This window comes from Schistocerca americana, chromosome 9 (assembly GCF_021461395.2).
Source record: "Schistocerca americana isolate TAMUIC-IGC-003095 chromosome 9, iqSchAmer2.1, whole genome shotgun sequence".
Lineage (NCBI taxonomy): Eukaryota > Metazoa > Arthropoda > Insecta > Orthoptera > Acrididae > Schistocerca > Schistocerca americana.
The window spans coordinates 58,204,696-58,222,947 of NC_060127.1; the positions used below are offsets into that span (position 1 = coordinate 58,204,696).

An 18,252-nucleotide genomic window follows, 5' to 3' on the forward strand; every position below is an offset into this window, starting at 1 on the left:
TCTTCTGACTTGAATAGACTCCAAGAAAAAGGATCATTTGCAAACTGTCTAAGAGGGCTGTTCATAATGTTTCCTAAATGATTCATATAGATCAGGAACAGCTGAAGACCTATAGCACTTCCTCGGAGAACGCCAGATATCACTTGTTTTACTTGACTTTCCATCAAATACTATGAGCTGTGATCTGTCTGACAGGAAATGACAAGTCCAGTTGTACATCTGTGACAGTACCCGACAGGTCCACAATTTGACTTGAAACCAAATGTGAGGAATGGTGTCCAAAGCATACAGGGGCATTTACGTATGGGAAGGCTGTTATTGAAATACATTCAGCAAATAGTTTCAGGACATTGCATGTAGCAGCTACCCTGAGACGAAGAGATTGTCACAGGTCAGGAAGTCATGGTAGTCTGCATCGAACCAGTCAGAAGAGTGATGACCCCCCCAAAATGGGGTGGGGTTGAATTATAATTTTCTGTGACTCATTTTATTATCTTTTGCTGAATGAAGACATCTCTGGTTCTGAAAGCCAGTGTTTATCATGTGTATTAACAACAATTGAAATAAAACATTAGGATCTGCAATCAGATTTGATGTTTCTAGATTTGTGCAAGTCCTTTGACATCATGCCACACAGCAGACTTTTAAAAAGATTTGAGCCTAGGGAAGAAGTTCCCAGATATGTGAGTGACTTAAATGTTTGTTAAATAACAGAACTGAGTACATTGTCCTTGACAATGAGTGTTATTCAGAGGAGAAAATTGTCAGGTTGTCAGGAGTGCCCAAGGGAAGTGTGATAGGACAGTTATTATTTTCTATCTATCTAGGTGGTTATAACGAAATTGCAGCTACCCACAAAGATCCAGTGTGGGCAGTAATTATCATGTAACAGCAAAATTTGGCAGATACTCTAATGTGTTAATGCAGAATGGATTTATGCTGGAAAAAAATTAGTTCCATTTCTGGCTACCAGGTACAAATCTGGCACTGTGGGTGCAAGAAGGACATACAGAAATGTTTCTATAGAAATGGAGCATGGACAGAAAAGGTCAAACAGATGAGAAAGGCATAATGTTGATTTCATTATTAACCACAGGTTACACAATTTGTTCAATAGGAACACTAGAGAGGTCGACAAGGTGCTGCATCTGTAAAACAGCGTGATCAACATTTCCGGTGGAACCCGAAGAACTTGTTCATGTATACTGCCCTTCAGGTCAGGTATAGACCTAACGTACCACATTGAGCCTACCTGTGCTTGCGAATTTCATTATGATCCTTCACATAAAACAGTTCCACTAACAGCACAGTGTCTCACTTCTGGATAGCCATACTGTTCGCTCATGTTACAGCATGTCAAATGACAGTGTGGATGTCATACCCTCGTAAAAACAGTGCACATCACCAGAATTGCACCTGATGGCCAAAATCGGTTATTCATTGGCATAGCTACTAAGTTTCACTGCCATATGATAATTACAGTCAACTCTAGACCTCCTTGAGTAGCTGCACATTAATTATAATCACCCAGTACATGAATGATCTGGAGGACAGAGTGATCAGCAACCTGCGTCTGTTTGCTCATGGTACTGTGGTGTATCGGAAAGTATCATTGCTGAGTGACAGTGGTAGGAAACAAGACCACTTACACAAAATTTCTAGGTGGTGTGATGAATGCAACTTGCTCTAAATGTAGACTAATATGAGTTAATACAGATGAGTTCGAAAACAAACCCATAATGTTTGAATGCAGCATTAGTATTGTGCTGCTTGACAGTCATGTTGATTAAATATCTGGGCATAACATTGCAAAGGATGAGATTGAACAAGCATGTAATGTTTGTAGATATTGGGAAAATTGTAGGAAAGTAGGGGTCATCTGTAGATGAGACAGCGTAGGGGAAACTAGTATAACCCATTCGTGAATGCTGCTAGTGTTTAGGATATCCTGCAGATCCGATTAAAGGAAAGCATAGAAGCAATTCAGAGGCAGGCAACTGGATTTGTTACCAGTAGCTTCGATGTTTTGGGAAGACAAATGGGAATCCCTGGAAGGAAGGTGAGGATATTTTCAAGGAACACTACTGAAACACTTTATAGAATGGCTTTTTGAAGCTGACTACAGAATGGTCCTACTGCTGCCATCGTACATTTTGTGTAAGAGCCACGAAGATTTGGGAAATTAGGTCTCATATGGAATCATGTAGACACATATAGGAGTGAAACAGGAAAGGCAATGCCTAGGTAGTGGTACAGGGTAGAGCCCACACAGGATACTGTTGCTGATGCACAGTAACCAGTTTTTGTGCAAAGCTCTGGGTGAGTTCATTTGTTCATTCAGAAGGAAGGCCAACATTGTTTGTCCCTTTCTTGGTTAGTCGGCGATACACTGCAAAAACAGAATCGAGGTGCGTGACCTGCAATTCTTCTTGAAACGATTTTACAGATACTATTCAGTAAAAAAATTTCATTTTTGCATTACTTACAGAGCTTTATATCAGCTTCATGATGACATGCCCATCATTCTGTTAATGCTCATAGTTATTGTGATAATTGTGTTTAGGTAAGACACTGCATGAAACTTGAAAAAAATTGGAATGAAAAATAGGGGTTGCTGTCATTTTGCATTTGGTGCATATTACATAGTATGTTGCTGCATTTGAAACTTAGCTAAGATTTTTCTTTAGACATAGGTGGATTTCTCTATCTGACACCAATGACGAGAAAATTGATCTGGTGTAGCACACACACCAGTGATAATGTCAGAATGAAATATCCACAATATTCCTCATATTTAATAAACTGTTTGAGATATTGAAAGTGAGATTTTGGCAAATGATATCATGAGAGAGATACATACTGTCTGAAAAGTTTCCCTTCCCTCAGGATTCTGCGTGACTTTTTCGAACTCTACCCCTTTCCATAAAACTGAACAGTCCTTTTCCCTCACCCCTTCCCCTTCAAACCTTCTGCCAGAAGGAGAAGACACTGACTCTGAAAGCTTGCAAATTGTAGTACCTTCATATGTGGTCTCCTGCTGCCAATTAATGAGGAGATTTTTTTAATCTATAGAATTTCACTTTTTATATTCATTAATATTTGGTGGATTGCAGTTCCTTAAAACTGTGATCCACTAGAATCCAGTGACCTACTCACAACTTAAAAATGTGTACTAGAATCGCGAAACCTTGCACTGTCATCACAGCAATAATACCGTATTTACTCGAATCTAAGCCGCACTTTTTTCCGGTTTTTGTAATCCAAAAATCCGCCTGCGGCTTAGAATCGAATGCAAAGTAAGCGGAAGTTCTGAAAAATGTTGGTAGGTGCTGTCACAACTAACTTCTGCCGTCGAATATATGTAGCGCTACACAGGCGTGCTTTTCAGGTACAAAGAAAAATACTGGTGCCAAAACTTCCACGTCAATAGATAAATTAAAAGAAAAGCTGGAAGACTGTAAACATTATACCATGTATTCTTTCGTGTTTGCTGCTATCTCATTTAAATCCTGTCTTCCTAATAAACTACGTAACTAGAGACAGACAACAGCAAACGCGGAAGAATATACGTATCATGTCATGTTTATATTCGTATTATTCTTATGCTGAATACCGATACAGTCAGAAATGAAGCATGGCAACTGACTAGATTTTTAAATCTAAGATGACTCGGATTTCTGTGCAGAATGTAATGTACTAAAGAGGCGTCTGCAAAGATTTTCAAATTGAGTAAAATATTCACTAAACTCTCATTCAGAACATCTTCTATCATACACAGCCTATTATTTGGTTCTTGTTGATCATTATCAAAGAAAGCAGCAGTGTAAGTAACAACAAATAGCAATCTCTTGCCATTGTTTAGTTTTTGAGTCAATTCCTCTCTTTTTTTTTCCTGTAAGTGGCAGTACTGCACACAAATGCAAGCCATGCCATGGGCAGTGACAGGTCATAAACAGTCACTATCAGAATGCGACAAACAATGCATGACACAGAACAATAATGCATTTTCAGCTTAGAGTGATTTAAACACCTATAACAAAGAGAACCGCACTTATCAGATCAAAGCAAAATAAGAAATTGATTCAAACCAGACGAAGCACGCGAAAAAGGAAGGGTACCCGTATAAATACGGACGGAGCGCCTGGCACATAGCAATGGCTACTTGGTAAAGCTTAACTGTTAAGCTTATGACTCGAACCAAACTACTGTAGCTGTATCTTCATCCATTCTACCTCAATTTTGTTTCATGTTACAATGGATCAACTTTGTTTCGATTTGGAGGGGCGGTCTAAAACTTTTCTCTCACCTTCAATTTCGAGTATCAAATTTCAGGAATGGCTTAGATTCGGGAAATTTTTTTTCCCTTGATTTCGAGTCTCATTTTTCAGGTGCGGCTTAGATTGGAGTAAATATGGTAAATGAATGTCCATCTCTCTCTCTCTCTCTCTCTCTCTCTCTCTCTCTCTCTCTCTCTCTCTCTCTCTTGTGCACGTGTGCCTGCACACTCACTCACTCACTCACTCACTCACTCACTCACTCATTCATTTTATCATCTCTTCACATGGATACTAATGCCAAACTGGTTGCTGTTGTTTTCACAGAAGGAAATACTTGTGGTACTGACCAGTTTGCGTGCAAGAATGGTCTGTGCATCCCTCGCCTGTGGCACTGTGATGATGACGACGACTGTGGTGACGGATCTGACGAGGAAGGATGTGGAGGTAGGGTCACGTGCCAGACAGGGCACTTCCAGTGTGAGAGTGACAGGAAGTGCATTCCCTTCTACTGGAAGTGCGATTACGACTACGACTGCGAGGACCACAGTGACGAAGAAGGCTGCAGTAAGTACAGATGCAATTGCGGCCACTTTGCTAGTTGGTAGTAGTCTTAGAATCGTGTGACTTACAGCCCGATTTAATGTAGTCGTAATCAGACTGCTAGCCGTGTAGATAACTCCTGCAGGCGGTATGCCAGTGCCAGATGTAGACTACTGGAATTGTTGGCTCCCACTGTGTTGTCACTTCCATTGCACAAAGTATTGTGCCTGCCAGTCCTCAGTGAGCCATTGTAACAGAGTGACATTTGTGTATAATTTTCTTTACTGTGTGTGATGAGAGGGGCATGGGAGATTGTGTAGAGATCTGTTCCCACATCAGTTTCCAAATGTTTATGTAGTTCTTTGCAGGACGTACTTGTTTAGTGTTAGGCTCTAATTAAAATTATATCTGGTTTTTGATGTGCTCAGACACACTATATAGATCTATCCTGTATGTGAATTTTAGATATTTTACTTAATTTTGTAGAAGATGGAGACTCAAAAATGATTTTCTATCGCCGGGTAGTGTGGAGCACTGTGGTGGCTGCCAGCAGATCGCACATCTCGTGTCAGTGTCACAGCTTTGCCTTAAAATATTAGATGCCTACTAATTTAAAATAGACTACTGTATTTACCTAATTTATGGGAGGTGGCTTTTTCCCAAATTTGTAATTCAAAAAATAAAATACAGTGTCATTGTATATTTTCAGGTTAAATTATTGCTGTTGAGGTTAACGTTTTTGTGTTATTTAATAGAGTATATCGGGTCTTCCTTCATTTACAGGTGAAGCTTTTGGTATTAAGGTTACGTTAAGATTTATTTCAAAAAATTTGAAAGGGCAGGACTGGATAAACAATACTCACATTTGAACTAGTTAGAGATTTCCCAACACACTGAAGTGCTCGATACAGTATCGATGTTGGCCTGACAGTCACGTGACATTTGACTCGCGTGATGCTGAATCGAGGGATATGCGAGAAACTGTGAACCGGCCAAAACAATCTGTTGTTCTGCTTAAAATTTGACATTTTTGTGTAACACAGGAGGACATAGCACTAAATTCCATCATCATACAAATTATTGTCGTGTTCTAACAGGTTTCCAATTAAAGTTGTCATACATGTTCAGACAATGTCACTTTTTAAGTAAAGGCAACATTCAAAAGTGGAAAAGTTGTCCTTCAGAAAACATTACTTTATTCTGAACCGAGATCAGTATTTCATTTGATTATGAGAGACTCTAATGATTTACTAAAAGGGTTGCGAGTGCCACAGTTTGCCACACTCTCCTATTAATCATTACTGATTGTTTGTGTTTTAGGGTTATTGTCCTGAGCAAGTACACCTAAATCTCTATCCGATCTTTCTGCAGGGCACAACTCTGTAAAATAAGTTTGCTAATATAGGTGGAATAGTTTTTGTACCTTCACTTGAAAATGAACAGTAGATGAACATGACAGTGTGCACTCTCACTTTGTACCACATTCCCCATCCCTTCCTGTCAATATCACTGTAGTCTAGTGCTGTTTGTTTCACTGCTTCTTCTTCTTCTTCTTCTTCTTCCCTTCTAGGTTCAGGCTAAGGTTAGCCTATTCTGGTTTCACTCTTGTGTCCTTGGTCTACCCACCGATTTTCTCCCTCGAGGGTGATAATACGTTAAAGAGTCTTGCTTTGGAATACTTATCCCCAACATACACAGAACACGTTCCGTCCCTTCCTTTCTGTTGTGTGCTCATTCCTGTGTTACATGTTTTCCACCTGACACTACCTTTATTCAGTTATTTCTGGTATTACCTCCTCTACTAAAATTTCAGAGCTGATTAACTTCATTTCTAACATTTCAAATTACCTAAATTCCTTCTTTCTCAAAGCATGACTTTTTATACTCATAAAATTTCAAAAAAGGCCTCTGTTCTACCTTTCTGTTGGAGTGTTGTTGTAATTGTACAACATATTCTCTGATAGGATTTTTTTGCTCCCATAGGTTAAGTTGCAGCCCAAGCACAGGAAATGAGACACTTACCCCAATATTTCTCCATCAGTGCATGTTATTGATCTCCCTGGTACCCTTCATATGGAATCCATTGGCTTAGTTTTAGTTTTTGGAAATATTTGATTTATATACACAGCACAATATATAGCTCATATACTGCCTTTTACACTTTATCATTCTGTTGTATGACTTTGTGTTAGTCAGCATAGAGTAACGTGTTAACATATTATTGGCTGCCTAGTTTGATTTCTGAAGGAGATGTGTCCTATCTTGAGTTCGTTTTCTCCATTCGTCTGTGTAGATGTTAAATAGTGGTGGTGACGTAGCTGCATTTGTACCTAACTCCCTAAATCTATCTCTGATAACAATTGCTTTTAGGTCTTGGCAGTGATTCTAGTGTTGATGTAAAAACTTTTAATCGCTTGGATCATGTAGGCAGATACTTGTTTTTAGACATTACTTCCCCTAACATCTCCCTGTGAAACCATGAAATGCTTTTTCTAAACCCAAGAAAGATGGGGGCACGGAACTTGAATATCTGTCCCTTTTTTTATTTTTCTGTTTTATTGTACAAACATTGCCACTACAAAATAGAGTAGGCATATTTGAAGACCTCCATTTCTGTTTCCTACATAAAAATGTCAACTTGTATTATTTAAATGATTTATACCCCTATAACTACTGATGTTTTTTTTATTAAAAAACAAAAAAGAGATGTGTTTTTCTAAACCCATTCATCTGGTAATTCATGTCTGCCCCTGCATGTATTGAAAGTACATAAACTTTTAAATTTCAGAAATGCACCTATCCACTTAATAAATTCAAAAATTCCACTATATATTTCAACAACTTTGTTCTTTGGCTCTGCTAAAGCCATATTCAGTAGATGAGAACAGTGTGTGATGTAACCAAACTAAATTTAATACCTTGAGAAGAGTGGATTAAACACAATAAGCAGCTGTGCTATATCTAGAACAGATAAAATACTTCAGAACTAGTAAAACATAAGAGTAGCAAATGCGGGCATACATAACTTTTTACGTATCATTTGAAGTTTAGAAGTAACTTAATGATTCATACCTATTTCCAGAATTTACTGAATGTCAAGAACATCAATTCAAATGTGCCAACCACCGATGCATTAATGCACAATGGAAATGTGATGGTGAAGATGATTGTCATGATGGTTCAGATGAAAAAGACTGTGCACGCAAACCAAATGCGACATTGACCTGTAGGCGTAAGTATTATCTGCATAACTATTTTTTCCTACATTCATTTCAACCTGCTTTCTCTATCCAAGCCTGACCTCCCTCTAAAACTATATAAAAAATGACCATCGTTCATAACTGTTGAAGATTTCTTTGTTAATTCGTTGCTGAAATTTTAAAACTTTTAATACTTCTCTGCATAAAAAAAGTAAATAGGAATAGTGAAATACATATACGGCTAGCAAAGGGATAAGTTGACAGACATTTGTTTTTGTTACAGCTGACAGTTTTAAGTGCATAAACAGCTCAGAGTGCATTCCACTAGTGTGGCGCTGTGATGGTTCCCCAGACTGCACCGATCACTCTGACGAGGACAAGTGCGAGGCGCGCACCTGCGAGAGCTGGCAGTTTGAGGTAATTAATGTTCACTATGTTGACATTTTGTGACTCTACCGCAAGAATATTTTAATTTCAAAACAGGTTCGCAAAAATTTATTGTGCCGTAGACTGTTGGGCAAACGAACGTGTTTGTTGTGTCATATTACGAAAAGTATAGTTGCTACTCACTATATAGTGGAGATCTGAGTTGCAGATAGGCACAACAAAAAAACTGTCGGACAAAGCTTTGGGCCAAATTGGCCTTTTTCACAATTAGACAACACGTATGCACACACGCAACTCGTATGTCATGCAGGGTACCGTATTTACTCGAATCTAAGCCATACCTGAAAAATGATACTTGAAATCAATAATAATAAAAAAATTAGACAACACGTATGCACACACGCAACTCGTATGTCATGCAGGGTACCGTATTTACTCGAATCTAAGCCATACCTGAAAAATGATACTTGAAATCAATAATAATAAAAAAAAAAAATCCGAATCTAAGCCGCACCTGAAATTTGAGTCTTCAAATTCAAGAGGAGAGAAAAGTTTTAGACCGTACCTCCCAATCGAAACAAAGTTGGTCCATTGTAACAAGAGACACAATTTAGGTCGAATGGATGAAGCTACAGCTACAGTAGTTTGGTTAGAGTCGTAAGCTTAACAGGTAAACTTTACCAAGTAGTCATTGCTATCTGTGTGTCAGGCGCTCCATCCGTATTTATACGGGTACCCTTCCTTTTTCATGTGCTTCGTCTGGTTTGAATCGATTGCTTATTTTGCTTTGATCTGATAGTGATGTTCTCTTTGTTATAGTTGTTTTCGTCACTCTAAGCTCAAAATGCGTTATTGTACTGTGTCGTGCATTGTTTGTCGCAAGAGAATAATTACCTCATAAGTGAAACAATGTCAAGAGACTGCTATTTGTTGTTACTTACACTGCTGCTTTCTTCGAAAATGATTAACAGGAACCAAATAATAAACTATGTATGGTAGATCTTCTGAACGAGGGTTTAGCGAAAATTTTTCTCCGTTTGAAAATCTTTGCATACGCCTCTTTAGTACATTACATTCTGCACAGAAATTAGTCAAGTTAGAATTAAAAATCGAGCCAGTTGCCGTGTTTCATTTCTGACTGTATCGCTATTCAGCATAAGAATAATATGAATATAAACATGACACGATACGTATATTCTTCCGCGTTTGCTGTTGTCTCACTCTAGTTTCGTTGTTTATTAGGCGGACAGGATTTAAATGATATAGCAGCAAACACGAAAGAATACATGGCATAATGTTTACGTCCTTCTACCTTTTCTTTTAGTTTATTTACTGACGCAGAGGTTTTGGCGCCAGTATTTATCTTTGTGCCTGCAAAGCATGCCTGTGTAGTGCTACATATGTTCGATGGCAGAAGTTAGTTGTGGCAGCACCTACTTAAATTTTTCAGAACTTCCGCTTTCTTTGCACTCGATTTTAAGCCGCAAGCGGTTTCCTGGATTACAAAAACCGGAAAAAAGGTGCAGCTTAGATTTGAGTAAATACGGTAAGATTTTGTGCCTTTTAATGCAAAACTACTCAAATACTAAGGGTTGCTCACCAGCAGTGGAGAAAGAAATACTGAGATTTATAAAGGAAAACAAGAAAACTAAGAAACAAACTGGGGAACAGACCGAAGTGGAAAATAGAATTGAGTGTTGTGGAAATGAAATGAGCATGTACAGAAATTGCTTTGACGAAGGTGGACAAGAGAGATAAGAGAAGACAAATAATGTAACCAAATGGCAAATAGGTAGAGGACAAACAACATAACTTCTTATAGATGAAGACTGTAATGCTTCAAGAAGTCCGGATGTGACCTCGGCCCAGCAAGTGGATATACTCATACAGAATGCACTTCAGCTCTCCAGTGTGTGCAATAGCGTGGGTTTTTGAAACAAAAATACTTGTTCCTTCATTCATAAGGAAATCTCTGGTAAAGCAAGTCATGTGGCAAACCACAGACATGGTTGAAACTTCCTTCCAATGCGCAAACTAACCTCACCAGACAATCACGCCTTTTCTTAGTGTATGTGCATGCAGGTAGTTTGTGGTTTACAGGTGCCCAGTGGTGTGGGTTATCAGTGCTGTTACAAATGTTAATGATAACGAATGTGAAGAGTAAGACTTACACAGGTGCATGCACCCTCTCCCAACCTCACTCAGAATTATCTGCACATTTAAATTTGCTCACATGCAGTAAGACAGCTTAAAAAGTGGGCAGGCAAATTAAAACAGGAGTAAGACACAAGGAAAGCTCAACTAATGACACAGGTAAATGCAGAGTTACAAAAAAAGGTGGATGAGCCAGACATCCTGATAAAAATCAAAAACTTCTCCCTAAAACAGGGAAAAATTTGGACATTTCACAAAACTTGAAAACTTTTGCCAAATTTGTTTTATTGTCAGTTAAAGTAGATGGCAAATCTGTTGGTGAGTGAGTGCTGCCTGATTGTCTGATTATAAAACTTAGTCTGCTAAAATGTTGCACACTGTGATCTGTACTATACAAGCACCACACACAAAAGGGGTTGCTTTCGTCGGAGTGGGAAGCCGTGCGTCACAAACTTGTGAAGATAAGTGACTGGAATGAGGTAAGCCACAACCGCGCAGTGGACTTCACTTATCATGTATCACTTGAGCTGCTCTTCTTTCCATCTACATGTGACTATGTACTTCAGTAGGGCTCACTGTTAGCTATGGAGTAGTGTAAACAGTGTAGAGTTCAGACCGAGTGGTCACATGACCCTCCCCCTATCACTGATGAAGTCATTGCAGTGAGATCATGTCTGTGCCAGCATCTGCCCATTGTATGGAATCAGCACAATAAGGGAATGACACAATAGAATGGCAGAAGGCAGCTATCGTGATGGAATGTGCACGTGACCACACCATGAATAAATTTGCCAGAATTGTTAATGTCGGTGTGGTCTGTGAAAGTTGTCTACAAGGAATGGTGCACTGCTCACAATTGTAACATGGCAGTAATATGGTTGTCGTACAAAGTTCGTAGCCAACAGACTAGTGGCGAATGTCACACCTTGTCAGTGATGTGCATCTTAAACTGTCAGTGAATGCTGGTCTGAACATGGCTAAGAAAACTGCGTGCACTGCTCATTTGGAGTCGAGCACCTTGCATTAAGATCAGTAGGCAAATGCAACAAAAGATAAGATACAACAAAAGATATTATTATTGTGAAAGCTGTAAGAATTTATAAAGAAGTTCTAGCATTACCTCCTGTCTCAGTATGAGAGGATTGCTGAATAAATTTCTCAAAGGTACGACATTAATTTAACAATCTGTAAATAGTGTGATTTAGTATAGCACGACAGTCTCAATCTGGAGGCAACCTCCATACTGTGAGTGTTGGACATTTCAAAAAGATTGTGACGTAACACCAAAGACCACATGTGGAGAATGAGTTTAATTATGCACACTGATACTGTAGGAGCTGTATAGCAAGTGCTATCTGTTAGCAGCCTTTTAAAACTATTTTGAAACTTCTGTATAAATTCGCTAAAAAATTCTTACAGCTGCCACAATAAACATACTTGTTGTTACACACATCCATTGGTCTTAATTTTCAACATATTTAATTTTAAAATCGGGGCCCCTTTGATGGACACCCTGTAGCAGTTAAAACTACCAAAGATTCTGCATTTGATCACAGCCAGTTCCAGTGCATGCAGTTTTAAATGTCTTTCATTATAAATTTATTTAGTACCAGATATTTAAAGGATTCTGACAGTCCTTTGCACTCTATTTTACACACAAGATACACTTCAGGTGGCCCCACAGAAAGAAATCCGCTGGAGAGATTTGCACAAAGCTGTCTGATCTTGTCGCTTCTCATTTAAATAATGTTGCACATTAAGCTCATGACACACAGTTCATTTGTATCTGCATGTGTAAACGTGCTTTTAGGGGGGACTTCTTCCAACAGAACATAAAATGCATCTCTGTGAAGAACATGGAAATTAATGGAATTCAGTTTATTATTGGCTCATTATCAAACAGTTAAAATTTTTCTCTCTCGTATTAAAGGCCCATTGAATTTTAAATCCCCTCTAACACAATGAGTGAGGTTTTATGATGATTAGTGATTCTTTGTGCATATTGTCACAACACTTTCCTTGGTATTTCAGATACCTAGGGTTAAATGATGTAGTTGAGATATTGTGCTGATCATTACACTTTCATTAACTGTATGCAGACTTTGAGTGTCTTACAGTAGTCTTCCACGCATAAATATGCACCTTTAAAGTAGTGGTAAGGCTAAAGGCCATCATCTAGCAAAACTTCACAAGCAGTGGTACATGGTATTCAAACATATTGTGCTATTTCCTATACTGATGTACAGAGGTCCTCTCATATAGCTGTGGATATGTGAACTTACTTTGCAATCACTTGTGTACTTCGGCAACATCCCTGCATTAATCCACCCAGCTGGAGTGGGCTGGGCTGGCTGATTTTGCACAGTTTTTAATGACGTAGGTACAAAAAACACTCTATGGTCAGAGTATCATCTTTCTATAGAACATTGTACAAGGCATGATCAAAATGTAAGGGGAATTTTTTAATTTCATAGGCTATAATACATCCAGTTTCCAATTTTCTTTTTATCTTGTTGGCACAGATGTTCCTGATGAATGTTTGCTTTTTCAGTGGTTTTGAATATTTAATTTATTGTCAACAGTCAAAACGTTAGGCGTATTTTTGAGTACTCGGCAAATTTTTTCTTTTGAAGATGATGGATCAAAGAATTTTGATTAAATTTTCCTTGAAAAGTGCAGTTAAGTACAGCAATGCATTCAAAATGTTGACTGTGGCTTATAGTGAATCCACTATGAGTAAGAAGAGAGTTAGCAAGTGGTATAACCATTTCAAGAAGGGACAAGAAGACGTTGAAGATGATGACCGCCTTGGGCGCCCTAACATGTCGATTACTGACAAGAAAAAGTGAAGGAAATGGTTCTGGAAAATTGCTGAATCACCATCAAAGAGGTTGCAGACGATTTCGGCATATCCTTTGACTCAAGCTGAGTAATTTTTATATATGGCATGAAACGTGTAATGGTGAAGTTTGTTCTGAAATTGTTGAATTTTGACCAAAACAGCATCCTGTTGACATCACTCCGGAATTGATGTGTGAAGTCAACTATGATTCAGAATTTCTAAAGAAGGTTATAACAGCTGGCAAAACACTTGATACGACGTTGAAACCGAAGCCCAGTAGTCCCAATGGGAACTGTCTGAAGAAGCAAGACTGAAAGAAATTCGACAAGTTTGATCACGTGTGAAAGTTCTTCTCACTGTTTTTTGCAATTACAATGGGATAGTGCATCATCAGCTCCTGCCTTACGGTCATACAGTCAATAAAGAGCACTAACTGGAAGTTACGTACCATTTGCATGAAGCAATCCGAAGAAAATGACAAGAATTTTCACAAAAGATGTGTGAAAATTGCATCACGGTAATGCTCCTGGTCACCTCAATCCTTATTCATGATTTTTTTGTAAAAAGTGTGTTGTGTTGCGTTAGCCAGTGTGTTCACTGGACGTGGTTCCTCTGCAACTTCTATCTATATCCGAGGCTGAAGAGCATGAAAAGATGCTATTTTGCCACCATTGATGACGTATAAACAGAATTTTTGTAAGAGCTTACCCATAGCAAAAAGTGCTTCCAAAATTGGGAAAAGCGCTGGCATAAATGTGTTATATCCGAGGGGCTTACTTTGAAGGGGACAAAATTGATGTTGATGAATGAATAAAACAAAAATTCCTGTAACTTTTTGATCACACCTCGTATGCAGTCATGAAAGTAAGTACCGTGGTTATATGCTCACACCATGTACAGTGTGGCTGAGTATGTATTGGCCGTACTGTAAATCCCAGCAACAAGTTCCGTTAGTAATACTTGTGTAACAGATTCCATTTGCATCCCTGGTGTCAAAAATACTTATCAGTTTAACACAAGTGGAATATAAATGTTCTCGTTTTGAGTCATGAGGCGGACTGTGCTAAAGCTTTTCTCTCTCATATTCTCAGGCATTAAAATGTAGTAACACAATAATTATGGTAATGTTCAATGGTACTAATAATTTTCTAAGTGTGTGTGTGTGTGTGTGTGTGTGTGTGTGTGTGTGTGTGTGTGTGTGTGTGTGTGTTTTTTGTGTGTGGTTTTTTTTAGCACAAACCTGACTCTGTAGTGATCTCCATTGCTGTATTGGAGTAGTGGATCACATCTCCAGTTTTAAAAGGAAGCCAATGGCCTGTCTATTAAGAAACAATAACAACTGCTCTCATTTGTGTACACATACTTATCCCAGTACAGCTAAGAACCCTTGTACCCAACCAGTAAAGGTTGGGAGTCAACCTGAATGTATCTTTTGGAACTTACTGTATCACAATATTTTGCCATACATTTTGAGCTTTTGGCCAAAAGCCCAGTTTCTACAGTACGCACACACACACACACACACACACACACACACAAAAGAACCTCCTCCTTGTCAGTGTTTCCCTTACACTCTTTTCTTCACCAATTATGCAAAGAACCTCCTCATTCCTTATTGTAATAAGTTAATTTGATTTTCAGCATTCTGCTGTAGCAGGACATCTCAGGCACTTCCGTTGTGTGCTCTTCCAGCTTTCCCCCAGCCTATGACTATTCCTATTTTTAATGTTAATTTAAGTAAGGTATCATCTGAAAAGCATTTTGTGTGTATAACCTTGGTCTGATGTAAGAGAGGATCTGAGGCCACTGATGTGTGCTTGTCAGTACAATTTGTCTTCATTACACTTTGCATCTAACCCTACAATGTAGCCTCATAGTGTAATTTACCAGAGGTTTCCTAACAAATGATGGATTGTACAGCATTTTTATGAAGAGTATTTGTTGCTTAAAATCCAATGCCACATTGCATGTTGAATAGCTCGGGTATCATTACCATTGACCGATGCATTGTTGCTAAAGATAAACTACTGTGCAACAATTGAGATCAGTGTGACACTTGTTAATTGTATCTACATCACTTCGTGTGTTACAGTGTAAGTCAGGCAAAAGATGCATCTACCAGTCGTGGCGCTGTGACGGAGACAATGACTGCCCGGATGGTTCCGACGAACTGAACTGTAGCTCCGCCGGTATGATACCTACGACTGTAGCTCCGATTAGCCCAGAGGTAAGTTGGATTTTTATAGATGCTTCCTTTTTAACTTAATATATATTGTGCCTGCCACTAATGGAATCGCTATAGTTGTTAGGGGTGAGGAAACGAGAAGGTGGTCAGTGGGAAGGTGTGCAGTAGGAAGAGGCAGTACCCCTTGTGGTGCATCAGCCAGTAGGATCATTCTGTTCTTCAAATAATAAATAAATAAAAAAATATGAAAACACTGCAAGAAATAAATGCTCGAACATAAATGGAGATGTTAGCGAAGCTTGCAGCTTCCTCTGTTGTGTATGACCACGAACACCATATGTGCAGTGCTCTCAATACATTGCAAGTGTCTTTCGTGGCCAGAACAGTGTTCTGCGTAGCTGCAAGTGTGTTGCGTTGGAGCTAAGTGAAAATTTTTGGTGCTCGTATGGTGAGTGCTTCCTTGACCGAGGTAGCTAAAGTATTAAGTGTTTCAAGAGGCACCGTGTCAAAGATTTATACTGCTTACAGGTAAAGAAAGAAAGAAAAAATTGGCCACTAAATCTCAGTGCAGACGTGTGTGGGGGGGGGGGGGGGGTTGAGAGGACGACGATAAGAGGATGACAGCTGCAAAAAGCACAGCAAAACTGAGGGTCACACTCATGAGCCATGCCAGCACCAAAACAACACGAAGTGAGCTCCTTAATGAGAGTGTTGCTGGGCGAGTTGGAATTCTGAATCACTCATCAGTGTTGCAAATGCTCATAATAGGAAACTTATACTAATGATCAATGGGAGAAAGTCATTTTATCAGATGGATCTTGCTTGTTTCACACCGTTTCCAAATTCTTACCACGTTTATGTCCCGAGAATGAAACGGAGGTGGAGATGCAGTGATGATTTGTGCACTTTATTGTGATATTCTGTGGGTACTGTGGCTACTCCGCAAGCATGCATTACTGCAAAGAATATGTAACTATTTTGGATCATTGTGTCCATCCCATGCTACAGTGTCTTTTCTCAAATGGTGATCCTGTGTTCCAAGACAACAGGCGCCCCGATCACACAGATCGCATCATCCGAGACTGGTTTTTTGAGCATGTGGACGAGCCGTTTCATCTCCCTCGGCCACCGCAGATGGCAGATATCGATGCTATTGACTGTTTGTCGTCTACGTCGGATAGAATGGTGTGCGATTGGTCGCTAGCCACCTCAGGTGTTGTTACCTGATCTTGCCACTACTTTGCAGGAAGAATGGTGTAAGACTCTCATGAAACCCTTACGGGACCTGTATTTATCCATTCTGAGATAACTGGAAGCTGTTTTGAAAGACAGCAGGTTCCCTACACCGTGTTAAGCACAGTAATGAGTTGTGTTTTGGCTGGTTACTTATTGTTGTTCGCTCCGTGTAACTTTATAGTGTGTCTGCTTTTGGGTGTATCTTACACGAGTGTCATATATGTCCACACATGTACAGTGATGGCAATTTTGGAATTCTAATGTTCATTATGATATGTAGGAAACACAGAAAATATCACTGGAACTAATTTGAAAAATATTATTCTGCGACTCCATGAAATTTTCCTTTTGAATTGAGTATCTGAATAAGTTTTGGGCTTGGAGCTGGTCATTGTTTACTACACTCCACGATATTTCGACTGGGCACATGCCAGTCGTTTTCAGTTGAGTCAGACAACTTGTACTGATAACACTATTAGTGCAATTTGTGTATTCCACATATGCACGAGATAGTGATGGCGGACTGAGCGCTCTGCCCAGTGGGCAGAGCTCTCACTGGCGGAACTGTGGAAGTAAGCTGTGGCTCGCCAGCACCATTGACGTACTCTGCCATTGCATTTAGAACAAATTGTGGAAATTGTGGAGTTACACACATTGTCCAACAGATATCTGGTTCATCTGATTTTTCAAAAACTGTATTTCCACAGGTTCTTGAATAGCAGAGTCCCAAAAGATGATGTTGTAACTAAATTATTGTTTTATCATGCACCATTGACTGTCCATAGGATACGAGGGCTGTTCAAAAAGTATCAGACTTTCATTTACACTCATGTTCAGAAAAAACGGAATGCCTTGAATGACTATGATCAGGATGTTTATATTCACAGGACATGTACATTAGTATGTTCTGCAGAAATGATTAGCGTTTCAGTCACCTTGGTTCAGCATGTCTCCTGCTGCCTGGGCCCTGATAACTTGTTCCGTGCAAGATGGCATCTAAGTGTATAAGGTGCAAATGACATCCTGTGGTATAGTCATCAGGGATGCAGTCACCTGGTTTCAGAGTTCATCTCCGTTGCTCTTGACGGTACATGATTCACAATATCAATAGTAACTGAATATGGCGCCTTGCTAGGTCGTAGCAAATGACATAGCTGAAGGCTGTGTTAAACTATTGTCTCGGCAAATGAGAGCGTATTTTGTCAGTGAACCATCGCTAGCAAAGTCGGTTGTACAATTGGGGTGAGTGCTAGGAAATCTCTCTAGACCTGCCGTGTGGCGGCGCTCGGTCTGCAATCGCTGATAGTGGCGACACGCGGGTCCGACCTATACTAACAGACCGCGGCTGATTTAAAGGCTACCACCTAGCAAGTGTGGTGTCTGGCGGTGACACCACAGACTTTGGGGCATAACACTGCACCCGTCATTGCA

General features: G+C 39.4%; 1 protein-coding gene across 2 annotated transcripts in view; it reads left to right on the forward strand.

Moving 5' to 3' along the window:
* Nucleotides 1–18,252, forward strand: part of LOC124551372 (sortilin-related receptor-like) — a 201,164-nt gene that overhangs the window by 80,912 nt on the left and 102,000 nt on the right. For both annotated transcript variants that reach the window (XM_047126412.1, XM_047126411.1), the window contains exons 16-19: nucleotides 4,602–4,841; nucleotides 7,900–8,049; nucleotides 8,301–8,434; nucleotides 15,493–15,627. In XM_047126412.1, coding sequence (XP_046982368.1) covers nucleotides 4,602–4,841; nucleotides 7,900–8,049; nucleotides 8,301–8,434; nucleotides 15,493–15,627 — 659 coding nt within the window. The remainder of the gene's footprint in view (nucleotides 1–4,601; nucleotides 4,842–7,899; nucleotides 8,050–8,300; nucleotides 8,435–15,492; nucleotides 15,628–18,252) is intronic.